This window comes from Antechinus flavipes, chromosome X, assembly GCF_016432865.1.
Source record: "Antechinus flavipes isolate AdamAnt ecotype Samford, QLD, Australia chromosome X, AdamAnt_v2, whole genome shotgun sequence".
Lineage (NCBI taxonomy): Eukaryota > Metazoa > Chordata > Mammalia > Dasyuromorphia > Dasyuridae > Antechinus > Antechinus flavipes.
This window is the reverse complement of record NC_067404.1, coordinates 35771084-35788910: the sequence shown is the minus strand read 5'-3', so window position 1 is coordinate 35788910 and position 17827 is coordinate 35771084. Positions and strand designations below refer to the sequence as shown.

The 17827-nt window shown below is 35.3% G+C and overlaps 1 protein-coding gene across 1 annotated transcript; it reads right to left on the bottom strand.

The window, feature by feature from the left end:
- Positions 1-220: 220 nt before the first annotated feature.
- LOC127542858 (prefoldin subunit 1-like) lies at positions 221-597 on the bottom strand. Its single transcript, XM_051968717.1, has one exon. The coding sequence runs from the start codon at positions 582-584 to the stop codon at positions 237-239; it is 348 nt and encodes a 115-aa protein (XP_051824677.1). The 5' UTR covers positions 585-597; the 3' UTR covers positions 221-236.
- Positions 598-17827: the final 17230 nt, after the last annotated feature.

Genomic DNA, 17827 nt, shown 5'->3' with positions numbered 1-17827 from the left:
TTGTTCTATTTCTTTTTCTGAAATGGGACTATGTAAGCAATTGGCTCAGCCAGAGGTACAGGATGGCTACCACATAAAGGCTGAGGCCTAATTGTGGTCCAAATAAAGGCAGAGTTTCCAAAACGTCCTCCAGGTAAAAGCCAACAGTCTGCTGCTCTGCCATACCCAACAGGAGCAGAGGAAGGGGGTTAAATACAGGTTTTCTCATGATACTTTTTACTGTGCCCTTCTGGCCATCAGCATTTCCGAATGTTGTCCTCTGCATCCTTCACACTGCGCTCAAGGTATGATTTTCTCTGTTCCAGTTCCTTAATTTTTTCTTCTGCTATTTTCTGTGTCTCTAAAAGCTGGTTGTGAATTACCTCCTTGGACTGAAGAATAAACATTCTCCCTACACCTTCATACATGTGAGTCTCATCTACCAAAGTCATAATTTCTGTATCTGTAAGATGTGCATGCTTTTTTGTTCTATTTAGTTGTTCGATCTGTATATCTGCAAGCTTCACCTTCTGCTGAGTATCAGTAACTTTGGTTTGTAGTTCTGTGAAAGCCTTCTTCAACTCCAGATCCACGGGGGCAGCCATCTTGATTCAAACTCTGCGCCTGCGCACTAAGCATCCGGAAGCAAGGTACGACACCAAAAGAACACCTTTTTGGAGGTAGTCATCCATTTCACTTAGGTTATCAAATTTATTGGCACAAAATTGGGCAAAGTAACTCATTATTGCTCTAGTTTCCTCGCCATTGCTGTAAAGTTCTCCCTTTTCATTTTTAAGACTACTAATTTGATTTGCCTCTCTCCTTTTTCTAAACAGATTTACCAAAGGTTTATCAATTTTATTGTTTTTTTCACAAAACCAACTCTTAGTTTTACTTATTAGTTCAATAGTTTTTGTTTTACTTTCAATATTATTAATTTATCCTTTTAATTTTAGAATTTCAAGTTTAGTATTTGATTGGGGGATTTTAAATTGGTCTTTTTCTAGCTTTTTAAGTTGCAAGCCCAATTCATTGATCTTCTCTTTCTCTATTTTATTCAAGTAAGCCTCCAAAGATATAAAATTTCCCCTTATTACCACTTTGGCTGCATTTCACAAATTTTGGTATGATGTCTCATCATTCCCATTATCTTGAGTGAAGTTATTAATTGTGTCTATAACTTGCTGTTTCACCCAATCATTCTTTTTTTTTTTAAATAATTTTTTATTGATAGAACGCATGCCAGGGAAATTTTTACAGCATTATCCCTTGCATTCATTTCTGTTGCGATTTTACCCCTCCCTCCCTCCACCCCTTCCCCGAGATGGCAAGAGTCCTTTACATGTTGAATGGGTTGCAGTATATCCTAGATACAATATATGTGTGCAGAACCAGTTTTCGTGTTGCACAGGGAGAATTGGATTCAGAAGGTATAAATAACCCAGGAGGAAAAACATAAATGCAAATAGTTTATATTCATTTCCAGTGTTCTTTCTCTGGGTGTAGCTGCTTCTGTTCATCTTTGATCAATTAAGGCTCTCTTTATCGAAGAGGTTCACTTCCATCAGAATACATCCTCAAACAGTATCATTGTTGAGGTATATAATGATCTCCTGGTTCTGCTCATTTCACTCAGCATCAGTTCATGTAAGTCTCGCCAGTCTTCTCTGTATTCATCCTGCTGGTCGTTCCTTACAGAACAATAATATTCCATAATGTTCATATACTACAATTTACTCAACCATTCTCCAATTGATGGACATCCTTTCATTTTCCAGCTTCTAGCCACTACAAATAGGGCTGCCACAAACATTTTGGCACATACAGGTCCCTTTCCTTTCTTTAGTATCTCTTTGGGGTATAAGCCCAGTAGAAACACTGCTGGATCAAAGGGTATGCACAGCTTGATAACTTTTTGAGCATAGTTCCCAATTGCTCTCCAGAATGGCTGGATGTGTTCACAATTCCACCAACAATGTATCAGTGTCCCTGTTTTCCCACATCCCCTCCAACATTCCCCATTACCTTTCCCTGTCATTCTAGCCAATCTGACAGGTGTGTAGTGGTATCTCAGAGTTGTCTTAATTTGCATTTCTCTGATTAATAATGATTTGGAGCATATTTTCATATGTCTATAAATAGTTTCAATTTCTTTGTCTGAGAATTGTCTGTTCATATCCTTTGACCATTTATCAATTGGAGAATGGTTTGATTTCTTATAGATTAGGGTCAGTTCTCTATATATTTTGGAAATGAAGCCTTCATCAGAACCTTTGATTGTAAAAATGTTTTCCCAGTTTATTTTTTCCCTTCTAGTCTTGTTTGCATTTGTTTTGTTTGTACAAAAACTTTTCAATTTGATATAATCAAAATTTTCTATGTTGTGGTCACTAGTGATCTCTAGTTCTTCTTTGGTCATAAATTCCTCCCTCTTCCACAGGTCTGACAGGTAAACTATCCTATGCTCTTCCAATTTATTTATCATCTCATTCTTTATGCCTAGATCATGAACCCATTTTGACCTTATCTTGGTGTACGGTGTTAAGTGTGGGTTAATGCCTAGTTTCTGCCATACTGATTTCCAATTTTCCCAGCAATTTTTGTCAAATAATGCATTCTTATCCCAGAAACTGGTGTCTTTGGGTTTGTCAAACACTATATTTTTAAAGTTATTGGCTGTTTTGTCTTTTGACCCTAACCTATTCCATTGATCAATTAGGCTATTTCTTAGCCAATACCAGATGGTTTTAGTAACTGCTGCTTTATAATATAATTTTAGATCTGGTACAGCTAGGCCACCTTCATTTGATTTTTTTTTCATAAATTCCCTTGAAATTCTTGACCTTTTGTTTTTCCATATGAATTTTGTTGTTATTTTTTCTAATTCATCAAAGTAGTTTTTTGGGAGTCTGATTGGTATAGCGCTAAATAAGTAGATTAATTTAGGTAGTATTGTCATCTTTATTATATTTGCTTGCTCAATCCAAGAGCATTTAATATTTTTCCAGTTGGTTAGATCAGACTTAATTTGTGTGGAAAGTGTTTTGTAGTTTTGCTCATAAAATTTCTGATTTTCCCTTGGCAGATAGATTCCTAAATATTTTATACAATCAGTAGTTACTTTAAATGAGATTTCTTTTTGTATCTCTAACTGTTGGGTTTTGTTAGTGATATATAAGAATGCTGATGACTTATGTGGGTTTATTTTATATCCTGCAACTTTGCTGAAGATGTAGATTGTTTCTAATAACTTTTTGGTAGAATCTCTGGGGTTTTCTAAGTATACCATCATATCATCAGCAAAGAGTGATAATTTGGTTTCCTCATTGCCTATTCTTATTCCTTTAATCTCTTTCTCAACTCTTATTGCCAAAGCTAGCATTTCTAATACAATATTAAATAGTAACGGTGATAGCGGGCAACCTTGTTTTACTCCTGATCTTATTGGGAATGGTTGCAGTTTGTCCCCGTTACATATAATGCTTACTGTTGGTTTTAAATAGATGCTACTGATTATTTTAAGGAAAAGTCCATTTATTCCTATACTCTCAAGAGTTTTTAATAGGAATGGATGTTGGATTTTATCAAATGCTTTTTCTGCATCTATTGAGATGATGATATGGTTTTTGTTAATTTGATTATTAATATGGCCAATTATATTGATAGTTTTCCTAATATTGAACCAGCCCTGCATTCCTGGTATAAATCCTACTTGATCATGATGTATTATCCTGGGGATGATTTTCTGTAGTCTTTTTGCTAATATCTTATTTAAGATTTTAGCATCAATATTCATTAGGGAGATTGGTCTATAATTTTCTTTCTCTGTTTTCAACCTACCTGGTTTAGGTATCAGTACCATGTCTGTGTCATAAAAGGAGTTTGGTAGGACTCCTTAATTTACTATTTTTTCAAATAGTTTATAAAGCATTGGGGCTAATTGTTCTTTGAATGTTTGGTAGAATTCACATGTAAATCCATCTGGTCCCGGGGATTTTTTTTTTAGGGAGTTGATTAATAGCTTGTTCTATTTCTTTTTCTGAAATGGGACTATTTAAGCAATTTACTTCCTCCTCTGATAATCTGGGAAGCCTATATTTTTGGAAGTAGTCATCCATTTCACTTAGGTTATCAAATTTTTTGGCATAAAGTTGGGCAAAGTAACCCCTTATTATTTCTTTAATTTCCTCTTCATCAGTGGTAAGTTCTCCTTTTTCATTTTTAAGACTGCCAATTTGATTTCCCTCTCTCCTTTTTCTAATCAGATTTACCAAAGGTTTATCAATTTTATTGGTTTTTTTTTCATAAAACCAACTCTTAGTTTTATTTATTAGTTCAATAGTTTTTTTACTTTCTATATTATTAATTTCTCCTTTTAATTTTAGAAATTCAAGTTTAGTAACTGATTGGGGGTTTTTAATTTGGTCTTTTTCTAACTTTTTAAGTTCCAGGCCCAATTCATTGATCTTCTCTTTTTCTATTTTATTCAAGTAAGCCTCTAAGGATATAAAATTTCCCCTTATTACTGCTTTGGCTGCATCCCATAAATTTTGATATGATGTCTCATTGTTGTCATTATCTTGAGTGAAATTATTAATTGTGTCTATAATTTGCTGTTTCACCCAATCATTCTTTAAGATGAGATTATTTAGTTTCCAATTACTTTTTGGTCTATTTACACCTAACTTTTTGTTAAATGTAGTTTTTATTGCGTTGTGATCTGAAAAGAAAGCATTTACTATTTCTGCCTTCCTGCATTTAATTTTGAGGTCTTTATGTCCTAATATATGGTCAATTTTTTTGTAGGTTCCATGAACTGCTGAGAAGAAAGTATACTCCTTTCTGTCACCATTCAGTTTTCTCCAGAGATCTTTCATACCTAATTTTTCTAATATTCTATTTACCTCTTTAATTTCTTTCTTATTTGTTTTGTGATTTGATTTATCTAAATCTGAGAGTGCAAGATTGAGATCTCCCACTATTATAGTTTTACTGTCTATTTCTTCTCGCAACTCTCTTAGCTTCTCTTTAAGGAAGTTAGATGCAATACCACTTGGTGCATATATGTTTAATGCTGATATTGCTTCATTCTCTATAGTACCCTTAAGCAAGATATAGTTTCCTTCCTTATCTCTTTTAATTAGATCAATCTTTGCTTTTGCTTGATCTGAGATAAGGATGGCTACCCCTGCTTTTTTGACTTCACCTGAAGCACAATAGATTCTGCTCTAGCCTTTTACTTTTAGTCTATATGTATCTCCCTGTTTTAAATGTGTTTCCTGTCAACAACAGATTGTAGTGTTCTGACTTTTGATCCAGTCTGCTATCTGCCTCCTCTTTATGGGAGAGTTCATCCCATTCACATTTTCGGTTAAAATAACCAATTCTGCATTTCCTGCCATCCTAATATCCCCAGATTATACTGTTCTTTTTCTTGCCCTCCTTCCCTTCTTCCCTATTGGTCCCACTAACGTCACACAGCTCTCCCTCTTTAGTATCCCTCCCTCCTCCCTTGGAATCCCTTCCCCTTTCTTGTACCCTTCCCTTATTACTCTTTTTCCTTCTCCCTTTTCCTCTCCCACTTTTTAATGAAGTGGGAGAAGAATCTGTGTAAAACAAATATGTCAATTGTTTCCTCTTTGAGCCAACTCTGATGAGAGTAGGATTCACACAATGTTCCTCCCCCTCTCTAAGTTCCCTCATATATGATAGGTTTCCTCTGCCTCATTGTCGCATGTAGTTTCCCTCTTTTTATCTCCCCTCTTCCCTTTTTCTGACACTATCCCCTTTCCATTTCTACTTCCCTTTTTTATGTTATATCGGTAAAATCAAATTATACATATGATTTTTATGTATATTCACAACAGAAATACAGTTCTCAAGAGTTCCTTTTACCTTTTTCTACTTCTCTTGATTCCTGTTGTTGAAGATCAAATTTTATGTTTAAGTCTGGTTTTTTCCTTAGAAACTGATGGAATTCCTCTATTTCATTAAATATCCATCTTCTTCCATGGAAAAAAATACTCAGCTTAGCTGGATAGTTTATTCTTGGCTGCATTCCAAGTTCTTTTGCCTTTCGGCATATCTGATTCCAGGCCCTTCGATCCTTTAATGTTGAGGCAGCCAGATCTTGTGTGACCCTTATTGTGGCATCTCGGTATTTGAACTGTTTTTTCCTGGCTGTTTGTAAAATTTTTTCTTTAGTCTGGAAATTCTGAAGTTTGGCCACAATATTCCTTGGAGTCTTTATTTTAGGGTCTTTTTCAGAAGTTGTTCGATGAATTCTTTCAACGCCTATTTTCCCTTCTGGTTCTATTACTTCTGGGCAGTTCTCTTTGATGATTTCCTGTAAAATAGTATCTAGGCTCTTTTTTTCATCATAATTTTCGGGTAGTCCAATGATCCTCAGGTTATCTCGCCTAGATCTATTTTCCAGATCTGTTGTTTTTCCCAGTAAGTATTTGACATTTTTTTCCAATCTTTCATTTTTTTGGTTTTGCTTGACTGATTCTTGATGTCTCAATGAATCAGTCATTTCTATTTGTTCAGTTCTAATTTTTAGTGAGTTATTTTCTTCATTAGCTTTTTTTTTACTTCTTTTTGTATATGTCCAATTGAGTTGTTTTGCTCTATGGAATTTTTTTCCATTTCACTAATTTTTTGTTTTTAGTGAGTCATTTTCTTTTTCCAATTTGCAAACTCTGTTTTTTACCTTTTCCAATTCACATTTCAGGAAGTTGTTTTCTTTTTCCACTTTATCAAATTTTTCTTTTAGTGAGTTATGTGCCTTTTCTGTACTCTTTTGCATAGCTTCTCTTTCCTTTCCCCATTTTTCTTCTAGCTCTCTTTTAAGGTTTTGAATAGTCTCTTCTAGGAGAGCCTTTTGTATTGGAGACCAACAATCGTCTGGAGACTGTCTGCTATTAGTCACTTCAGGGTTGAAAAGCTGTTCTCTTTCTGAGTAGAAACTATCAATCGTTCTTTTGATTTTTTTACTCATTTTGTTAAAGCCTGTAAGGTCTGCCTTCAGAGCCAGGAGGTTACCAGCTTCCTCTGCAGAGCAGTGAAAGGTATATGGACGCGGTAGCTGTCCTGTCGACCGGCTACAAAAAGCAGAGAGATACTGGAGTGCTCTGGGAAAGAGTTCCCCACCAGAAAGTAACTCAGGCCTGCAGGGCCGGGCTGGGAAAGTGCCTTTCAAAGAACCTCAGCTGTGTGAGATAATGACTGCCCTGGGGCTGTGGGTATTAGCAGCTGAGCAGTGAATGGATTTGCAGGGACAGGAAGTGTCTGCCCGGGAAGTGCAGGCAGCTGGGGAAGTTCTATTGCCCCGGGCCAAGCCCCCCACACTGTCTATTATAGCTGCCCAGGCTGTGCCCCACTGTCGTGCAGATTAGTAACTGCCCCTGCAAAAGCCCCGAACTGCCGGATGTGGCCACAGGGCTGCAGTAAAGTCTGCCTGAGTCACTTCCGGGTTTGAGGGGTTACAGCCAGATCTCGTTAGGTTCTGGCGTTTTTTTAGGCTTTAACTTCTCTGCCAGTTTACTGCTTTGTAATCAAGGTAGAGCAGTTAGCCTATAGCAGAGTGGTCCCTATAACTTCTCTAGCCACAGAGATCACCCCCGCCCCTGGTCTGCTCAGGACGCCAGCCTCTCACTGCCTGTGCTAGTTTGTTCCTGGCCCCTCAGGACAAACCTTTCCTGGCGAGCTTCCGGATCGGCTGGTAAGTTGTAGTGCTTCTTATCTTCATGAATTTAAGCAGTGAAGAGTTATTTTTGAGGCTGGATTAAATATTTGGTTATGAGGGTAATGAGAGGAGTTTAGAGAGTCGTGTGTGCCTGCTCTGTCATCTTGGCTCCGCCCCGGAAGTCGAAATTTTTTTTAAAAAGGGAAAAGGTCATTCTCCTTGGCAGAAAAATCCAAAGCAAAATAAAAAACCATGCAGCTCCATCTTGTCCCCATTTTCATTTAACATTATCTTATCTACCCCAAATAAAGTCTTGTCTCTTCTTGGATTCTACCTTTCCTTCTAATATAAGTTCAAAATAAGTACCTTTCTTATTTTTGCCTCAGTATTCCTCCCTAGCCTTATCTTATTCTGAACTTTAGTATTTCTGACACTTTTTTATAGGATTGTACCACATTCATGTTTTTACACATGCATCCTTTGCTGCGTGCCTTTGCTTCCAACTTCTGTACATTTCTTGTAAATTTTAAGTCTCTTGGTGAGTTCATTATGCCTTCATATTCCTCTTTTCTGACAAGTTTCATTACTCCTACTCAATGGAATTATTTTCCTTTTTGTAAAATTTCATTCTTGAGTTTCTTCTAACCATTCTAGGCTGAGTTCATTTGTATATTTTTAATCTATAGTATTCTACCAATCCTTTCCTTGAATTCTGAAATATACTTTCCCAAAATCCAAGGTACTTATCAGAGTATTCATGTCTTTTTTCCTTTTCCTTTTTTTGTGGTTACTTCCTCCTTGGTTCCCCAAATTTTTATTCCAGCATGCAATTCCTACCTATTTGTAGAAACACATTTTTACTTTTTTTGTTTCTCTACCTTTTGGGGGATTAAAATATTATATATTCAAGTCAAGATGGTATTTGCTGGTTTTCCTTGGAGGGAGGGAAGGAAGGAAGGAAAGACAGACAGACAGAGACATAGAAATACAGAGAAAGAGAGACAGACTGACAGACTGACAAATGGAGTGAGAGAACTGTAGCATGTATCTGGAAAAAATGGGCCCTTCCAATTACAAGTATATTATACCTTTTTGACATGTTTATGATAACTTTTCTAGACTCCTAATCTATTTCCTCTTTTTGTCAAGTGGTCTATAATATACTTCAGTGACAAAGTTATTTCTCTTTTTCTGCCCATTAATCCTCACCCAAATATTTCCATTATGCTTTCCCACTCATATTCCTGGATTTTGTCACTTGAATATACTTTCTTAATATGTAGCATTGCTCCATGCCACTTTAACCTACCTATTTGGTAGCATACTCATTTAGTATCATCTGAGTATCATACTCATTTAGGGTTTATCCCAGTCATGCATTTTATCCCACCAAGTTTCAATAAAGTCAAATCTTCCTTCTTAGACTAGGAGTTCAAGGTCCTCTATCATAATGTCTATGAGCCTTATTATCCTAATCTTTATAATCTACATTATAATATTACTATTATCTTCATCATCAGAGGGTTATATTAAGTCTCAAATGAGATGTGTATTCTCCTGACATATTTGAATTCTCCCGTCATATATTTTCTCTGTCTTTTGGGGGTAATCTATTGATCCTTTAACTGGAGTACCAGGTAGCTGGAACATTTTTGCAATTCTCTGTGTAATCAGGTGAAGAGAATTTCAACTTGTAGAAAGAGTAGACTTCTTCATATTACCTCACTACTACTCCTGAAAAAGACAATAGATGCACTTGTGCTATTATTGCACAAATACTGCTTTCATAAATTTGGATTTCTTTCTGATCAAAACCATTTATATGTGTAACTTCAGCCTAAAAGTCCATCGTCATGGAATACTTTTCTCACTGACATAGATCAGTTTCCTGAACCTGCATGAAAGCTAGGCCAGAGTTGAGGAGAGCTGGGAGAGTAGAGAGCTGTTCAGTGTTTAAATCTTGGCATATTATTTGAACCTCCTGGGGCTCTGTAGTTGCTTTGGGATCTTCTAGAAAGCTTCTAACTCCAAGAGCAAAGATGGAAGATATCATGCTCACCTCAGTATGTCAAATGAAAAGTGTCTGGGATGGCACTGACATGAGAGACCTGGCAGTCTTCATCTTGTCCCTAACTGTAATGGGCTGAGGCTCGAGTTGATGCACCGAGGTCCCAAGCACGTGAGGCTAAATAGTAATTGGACCATACTCTATTAATATATATGCTTGGAGAAAGAATGGTCCCTGCCCACTCTTTGTGCAAGTCCTGATGTGTTGTATAGGAAATGACGATTTTGGTGGGTGGAGGCAGGGGAGTGGAAAGGGAAGCTGAAAGAGAGACTGTTGGCTGGCGTCTTGTCACAGCTGCTTGCATTGCTATCACAATCCTTCTTCACCTCTTCACTTCAATAAAGATTGAAGATTCTCCCTTTAACCTGAGTTCCTGACTTCAGCTGATTTTTAAATACGCAGTCATCACACCTAACTAGCTTGCTATGCTAGGGACTTTGAGGAACTTCCTTTTGGGTGAGAAATGGGACTGCCTCTTTCTGTCTTGGTTGACCTGAATTACCTTTCTTCTACTTGCAGAACTTCATTTTGTATTGCCTGATAGTCCCCCATGTAGGTTTCTCTGATTTCTGTTTGTTCTGAAATTTAAAAAATTCATTTCATTGCTAATTGCTACTTGTATTCATTGAAGGATTATTTTTGAAGGGAAGAGAATAAAACCTTGGATATAAAGCTTGAGGTCCTACCTTCCCTCCATTAGATGAACAGTGATCAGCAGTCTTGACATCCCCTAGATTAACAAAATTTAAAGGTAGAAGTTAGATGTAATTCTAGCCTTGTACCCCCATAGCTTTATACTCCACTATGAAGAGTTCTCATACTAGAGCCTCTGGCCCAACTTCCTATTTCTCCTCCTGGAAATAAAGTTTCCTTTGGAGAAGTGGGGGAGAGGGAAAGGAAAAGTGGGAGGAAAAGAGTAGGGATGTCTATTCTGTCTCCCTTTAAGCCACACAATCACAATCCATACTACATGTTCAGAGATAGCTCTAGAAATATATGCATCATCTCACTTTCACCTTCCAGCATCCATAGGATAATGAATAGTTAGCTTATACGAATATTATTCTCATCATTTCAAAGATAAGAAAAATGGAACACATAGAGTTTTATGATAAAATAAATAGAGAGGCTAGAATTTGAACCCAGGCTTTTGAATCAAAGGCAAAATTGGTTTGAATTACCTTCCAAGGATCAAACTAACACTCTAATGTGAATTCTTAGAGAATCTAGAATTGCTGACAACTTACATTTCTTGTTAACACTCTTTTTTTAGAATTAAAAATGCTACATAGACATATGAAGGAAAAATGAATAAACTAATGAGATAGAAACTGCTTTATAGCAGGGTATGGACAAGATAGTTATAGCTTCTGGAAAATAATGCCAACCTCCAAATCTGTGAGGAGAAATAAAAAACGTCACTAATGTGCACAGCAGACATGCAGGGGATAATTGAGCACTTCACACTAGAATTGTGCTGTTAGAAAATCAGAGGAAAATCTTCAGTGTTCACTTCATGAGGGCGCCAGAAGGACCTGAACATCAACATACATCACTGATCTTTAAGAAATGCCTATGTGGGTATTACTATTGAAGTAGATGACTTTTTCTTTTCTTTTTTTTCTGGAAGCAGAGATAACTAAAGTCATGGTTAATAGGCTACTTTGTGCAATTGTACATTATGAGTCATTGTCATCATCTTCAAAAACATTAGTGGTCAAAGCCTGGAATCATTGAGATGGAAAAATCCATCTGCATACCAAGACAAATCACATGATGCCACAGTTGCAGAAACTTAAGAAACCTTTTTCTTAAGATTTTGGATAAACAACGATGTTGCAGACAGTACTTGGGAGATGAGCTCAGCAGCATGGTATAGTGAAAAGGCTGCTGGATTTGGAGTCAGAAGACCTAAAAAGACTTCATATCCCAGCTCTAGCACTTACCAGTGGAGTAGCTTTGGACAAATCCCTTCTGCTCTAAGGATCTCAATTTCCTCAGTTGTACTGGTATAAAACCTTCTTGGTCATGGTGACCATGACCTGGTTATCATGGTGATAACTTGTGCTAATCTCTTTCCTAATATTTTCTTTTTTTATTAAAACTTTTTTATTTACAAAGCATATGCATGGGTAATTTTTCCAACACTGATCCTTGCAAAGTTTTTGTTCCAAATTTTTCCCTCCTTCTCTCCAACCCTTCCCCTAGCTGGTAGGTAGTCCAATACATGTTAAATATGTTGAAATACATGTTAAATCCAATATATGTATACTTATTTATACAGTTATCTTGCTGCACAAAAAAATCAGATCAAGAAGGAAGAAAAAGAAAAACTGAGAAAGAAAACAAAATGCAAGCAAATAACAACAGAGAATGAGATTGCTATGTTGTGTTCCACACTCTGTTCCCAGTTTTCTCTCTGGGTGTAGATGGCTCTCTTCATCACTGAACAAGTGGAACTAGTTTGAATCATCTCAGTGTTGAAGAGAGCCATGTCCATCAGAATTGATCATTAAATAGTCTTTTTATTGTTGTGTATAATGATCTCCTGGATCTGCCCATTTCACTTAGCATCAGTTCATGTAGTCTCTGTAAGTCTCTCTGAGATCATCCTGCTGGTTGTTTCCTATAGAACAATAGTATTCTATAGCATTCATATACCATAATTTATTCAGCCATTCTCCAATTGATGGCCATCCACTCAGTTTCCAGTTTCTTGCCACTACAAAGAAGGCTGCCACAAACATTTTTGCACAAGTGAATGCCTTTTCCTCCTTTTAGAGCTCTTTGGGATCTAAGCCCAGTAGAAACACTGCTGGATCAAAGGGTATGCACAGTTTGATAACTTTTTGAACATACTCCCAAATTGCTCTCCAAAATGATTGGATCCATTCACAGTTACACCAACAACATATGTGTCTAAGTTTTCCCACATCCCCTCCAACATTCATCATTATCTTTTCCTGTCTTCTTAGCTAATCTGACAGGTGTGTAGTGATATCTCAGAATTGTCTTAAATTGCATTTCTCTGATCAATAGTGATTTGGAGCACCTTTTCATGTGGTTTCAAATAGTTTCAATTTCTTCTGAAAATTGTCTGTTCATATCTTTTGACCATTTATCAATTGGAGAATGGCTTCAACTATTATAAATTAGAGTCAATTCTCTATATATTTTAGAAATGAGGCCTTTATAAGATGCTTTGGATGTAAAAATGTTCTCCCAGTTGCTTCCATTCTAATCTTGTCTGCATTAGTGGTGTTTGTCCAAAAACATTTTAACATAATATAATCAAAGTTATCTATTTTGTGATCAATAATGATCTCTGGTTCTTTTTTGGTCACAAATTCCTTTCTCCTCCACAGGTCTGAGAGGTAAACTATCCTATGTTCTTCTAATTTGTTTATAGTACCATTCTTTATGTCTAGTTCATGAACCCATTTTAATTTACCTTGGTATCGGTGTTGGGTGTGGGTGTATGCCTACTTTCTGCCATACTAATTTCTAATATTCTCAGCAATTTTTGAAAGATAGTGACTTCTTACCCCCAAAGCTGGGGCCTTTGGATTTGTCAAATGCTGGATTGCTATTGTCATTGACTATTTTATTTTGTGAACCTAACCTATTCTACTGATCAACTTCTCCATTTCCAGTATCAAATGGATAACCACTGCTTTATAATATAGTTTTAGATCTGACACAGCTAGGCTACCTTCATTTGCTTTTCTCTTAATTAATTCCTTTGAAATTCTGGACTTTTTGTTCTTCCAGATGAACTTAGTTGTTTTTTTTTTTTTTTCTAGGTCAGTAAAATAGTTTCTTGGGAGTTTGATTGTTATAGCACTAAATAAATAGATTAGGGAGTGTTGTCATCTTTATTATATTCACTCTATCTATTCAGGAGCCCTTGATATTTTTCCATTTGCTTAGATCTATCTTTATTTGTGTGGAAAGTGTTTTGTAGTTTTGCTTATATAGTTCATGACTTTCCCTTGGCAGATAGATTCCCAAATATTTTATACTATCAACAGTTATTTTAAATGTAATTTCTCTTTGTACCTCTTGTTGTTGGATTTTGTTAGTGATGTATAAGAATGCTGATGATTTATGTGGATTTATTTTGCTCCTGATAGTTTTTTAGTAGAATCTCTGGGGTTCTCTAAGTATACCATCATATCATCTGCAAAGAGTGATAATTTGGTTTCCTCTTTACCTACTCTAATTCCTTTAATCTCTTTTTCTTCTCTTATTGCTGAAGGTAGCATTTCTAATACAATACTGAATAGTAATGGTTATAGTGGGCAACCTTGTTTCACCCCTGATCTTACTTGGAATGGCTCTAGTTTATCCCCATTTCATATGATGTTTGCTGATGGTTTGAAATAGATGCTACTGACTGTTTTAAGGAAAATTCCATTGATTCCTATACTCTCTAGTATTTTCATCAGGAATGGGTGTTGGATTTTATCAAATGCTTTTTCTGCATCTATTGAGATAATCCTATGGTTTTTGTTAATTGCGTATTGATATAATCAATTATGCTAAAGTTTTCCTAATATTGAACCAGCCCTGCATTCCTGGTATAAATCCTACTTGGTCGTGGTATATTATCCTGGGCATGATATTCTATAATCTCTTTGCTAACATTTTATTTAAAATTTTAGCATCACTATTCATTAGGGAGATTGGTCTATAATTTTCTTTCTCTGTTTTCATCCTACCTGTTTTAGGTATCAGTCCCATGTCTGTGTAATAAAAGGAATTTGGTAGGAGTCCTTTTTCTATTTTTTTCAAATAGTTTATATAGCATTTGGAGTTAATTGTTCTTTAAATGTTTGGTAGAATTCTCATGTAAATCCATCTGGTCGTGGGGATTTTTTCTTAGGGAGTTAGTTGATTAATAGCTTGTTCTATGTCTTTTTCTAAAATGGGATTATTTAAGTAATTTGTTTCCTCTCCTGTTAATCTGGGCAATCCATATTTTTGTAGGTATTCCTCCATTTCATTTAGGTTATCCAATTTATTGGCATAAAGTTGGACAAAGTAACTCCTAATTATTACTCTAATTTCCTCTTGATTAGTGGAAAGTTCTCCCTTTTCATTTTTAAGACTAACAATTTGATTTTTCTCTTTCCTTTTTCTAATCAAATTTACCAAAGTTTTATATATTTTGTTTTTTTTTTCATAAAACCAACTCTTAGTTTTATTTATTAATTCAATAGTTTTTTTACTTTCAATTTTATTAATCTCTCCTTTTATTTTTAGTATTTCAAGTTTGGTATTTGATTGGGGTTTTTTAATTTGTTCTTTTTCTAGCTTTTTAAATTGCAAATACAATTTATTCATCTTCTCTTTCTCTATTTTATGCAAGTAAGCATTTAGAGATATACAATTTCTCCTTATTACCACTTTGGCTACATCCCATAAATTTTGATATGTTGTCTCATTATTGTTATTCTCTTGGATGAAATTATTGTGTCTATGATTTGTTGTTTCAACCATTCATTCTTTGGGATGAAATTATTTAGTTTCCAATTTCTTTTTGGTCTATTTTCCCCTGGCCTTTTATTGAAAATTATTTTTATTGCAGTGTGATCTGAAAAAAAATGCTTTTACTATTTTGCCTTTCTGCATTTGATTTTGAGGTCTTTATGTCCTAATATATGGTCAATTTTTGTATAGGGTTCCATGAACTGCCAAGAAGAAAGTGTACTGCTTTCTGTCTTTATTCAATTTTCTCCAAAGATCTATCATTTTTAGTTTTTGTAGTGTTCTATTTACCTCTTTAACTTCTTTCTCATTTATTTTGTGGTTTGATTTATCTAGTTCTGAGAGAGCAAGGTTGAGATCTCCTACTATTATAGTTGTGCTATTTCTTCTTGCACCTTTCTTAACTTCTTTAGGAATTTAGTTGCTATACCACTTGGTGCATATATGTTTAATATTGATATTGCTTCACTATCTATGGTAGCCTTTTGCAAGATATAGTTTCTTTCTTTGTCTCTTTTAATTAGATCAATTTTTGCTTTTGCTTGATCTGAGACCAGGATAGCTACCCTTGCTTTTTTTTTTTTTAACTTCACCTGAAGCATAATAGATTCTGCTCCACCCTTTTACCTTTACTCCATATGTATCCCTCTGCTTTAAATTTGTTTCTTGTAAACAACACATAGTAGGATTCTGGCTTTTTAATCCACTCTGCTATTTGCTTACGTTTTATGGGAGAGTTTACCCCATTCACATTTACAGTTAAAACTACTAATTCTGTATTTCTTCCATCTTATTAACCCCAAATTATACTTTTCTCTTTCCTTTTCCCCTTTCCCTCTTTCCCAGTATTTTACTTAGGAGCACTACTTGCCTCAAGCACTCCTCCCCCGTTAGAGACCCTCCCCCTTTCTCATACCTTTCCCCTACTATTTCTGTTTCCCCTTCTATTTAGCCTATTCTTTCCCTTTTCCCCTTTCCTTCCCAGTTTTCTTAAGGTGAGAGATGTTTCTCAGTAAAACAAAATACATCTGATATTCTTTCTTTGAGCCAAATCTGATGAGATTAAGATTCACACAATATTTGTCACCTTCCCTTCTTTCCCTCAATTATAATAGGTTTTCTTTGCCTCTTCCTGAGATGTAATTGCCTTCATTTTACCTCCACTTTCCCTTTTTTCTGTTACAATCCCCTTTCTACCTCTAGTTTTTTATATTATACCAGTAAAATCAGATTATACGTGTACTCTCTATATATACTCATAACAGAAATACAGTTCTCAAGAGTTTTTTTTTTCTTTTTTCCTTTTTATGATTCTCTTGAGTTTTATATTTGGAGGTCAAATTTTTTGTTTAGCTCTGGTCTTTTCATCAAAAATAAATGGATTTCACCTGTTTCATTGAATATCCATCTTCTTCCTTGGAAGAAAATGCTCAGTTTAGCTGGGTAGTTTATTCTTGGTTGCATTCCAAGTTCCTTTGCCTTTCAGAATATCAGATTCCAGGCCTTTCAATCCTTTCAAGTGGAAGCTGTTAGGTCCTGAGTAATCCTTATTGTGGCTCCTCAATATTTGAATTGTTTCTTTCTGGCTGCTTGTAATTTTTTCCCTTGGTTCAATAGTTATGTAGCCATGATATTCCTTAAGGTTTTAATTTTGGGGTCTCTTTCAGGAGGTGTTCAGTGAATTCTTTCAGTGGTCATTTTACCTTCTGATTCTATGATATCAGGCAGTTCTCTTTGATGATTTCCTGAAAGATAGTGTCTAGGCTCTTTTTTTCATCACGTATTTCAGGGAGTCCAATAATCCTTACATTGTCTCTCTTAGATCTATTTTCCAGTTTGGTTGTTTTCCCAATTAGGTATTTTATAATTTTCTATTTTTTTCATTGGGGGGGGGGGGGTTAATTTGACTGATTCTTGTTATCTCATTGGGTCATTCTTTCCATTTGTTCAGTTCTGAATTTTAGTGAATTATTTTCTTCATTTACTTTTTCTTACTTCTTTTTGTATTTGTCCAGTTGAATTTTTAAACGAGTTGTTTTGTTCTATGGAATTTGGTAGGACTCCTTCTTTCCCTATTTTTCCAAATAGTTTGAATAGTATTGGAATTAATTGTTCTTTAAATCTTTGGTAGAATTCATATGTAAATCCATCTGAACCTGGAGATTTTTTCTTAGGGAGTTGATTAATAGTCTGTTCAGTTTCTGTTCTCTAAAATGGGACTATTTATGTAATTTATTTCCTCCTCTATCGCTCTGGGCAATCTTTATTTTTATCCTCTTCAATGGAGGAACATTCACCCTTTTCATTTTTGATACCAACAATTTGATGTTCTTTTTTCCTTTTTCTAATCAAATTAACTAAAGCTGTATATATTATATTTATTTATGAAAGCAGTTTTGTTTATTAGCTGAATAGTTTTCATCCTTTCAATTTTATAAAACTCCCTTTATTTTTCAGAATTTCAAAATTAATATTTAATTGGAGGATTTAATTCTTTTCTTTTTCTAGCTTTTTTAGTTGTATGTCCAATTCATTGATCTTCTCTTTCTCTATTTTATGCAAGTAATGAAACAACAGATAAACCTTTCCCTAAGAACTGCTTT

Excerpts from the sequence above, each read along its gene's own strand:
- LOC127542858 (XM_051968717.1), bottom strand. The coding sequence starts at position 584 with ATGGCTGCCCCCGTGGATCTGGAGTTGAAGAAGGCTTTCACAGAACTA.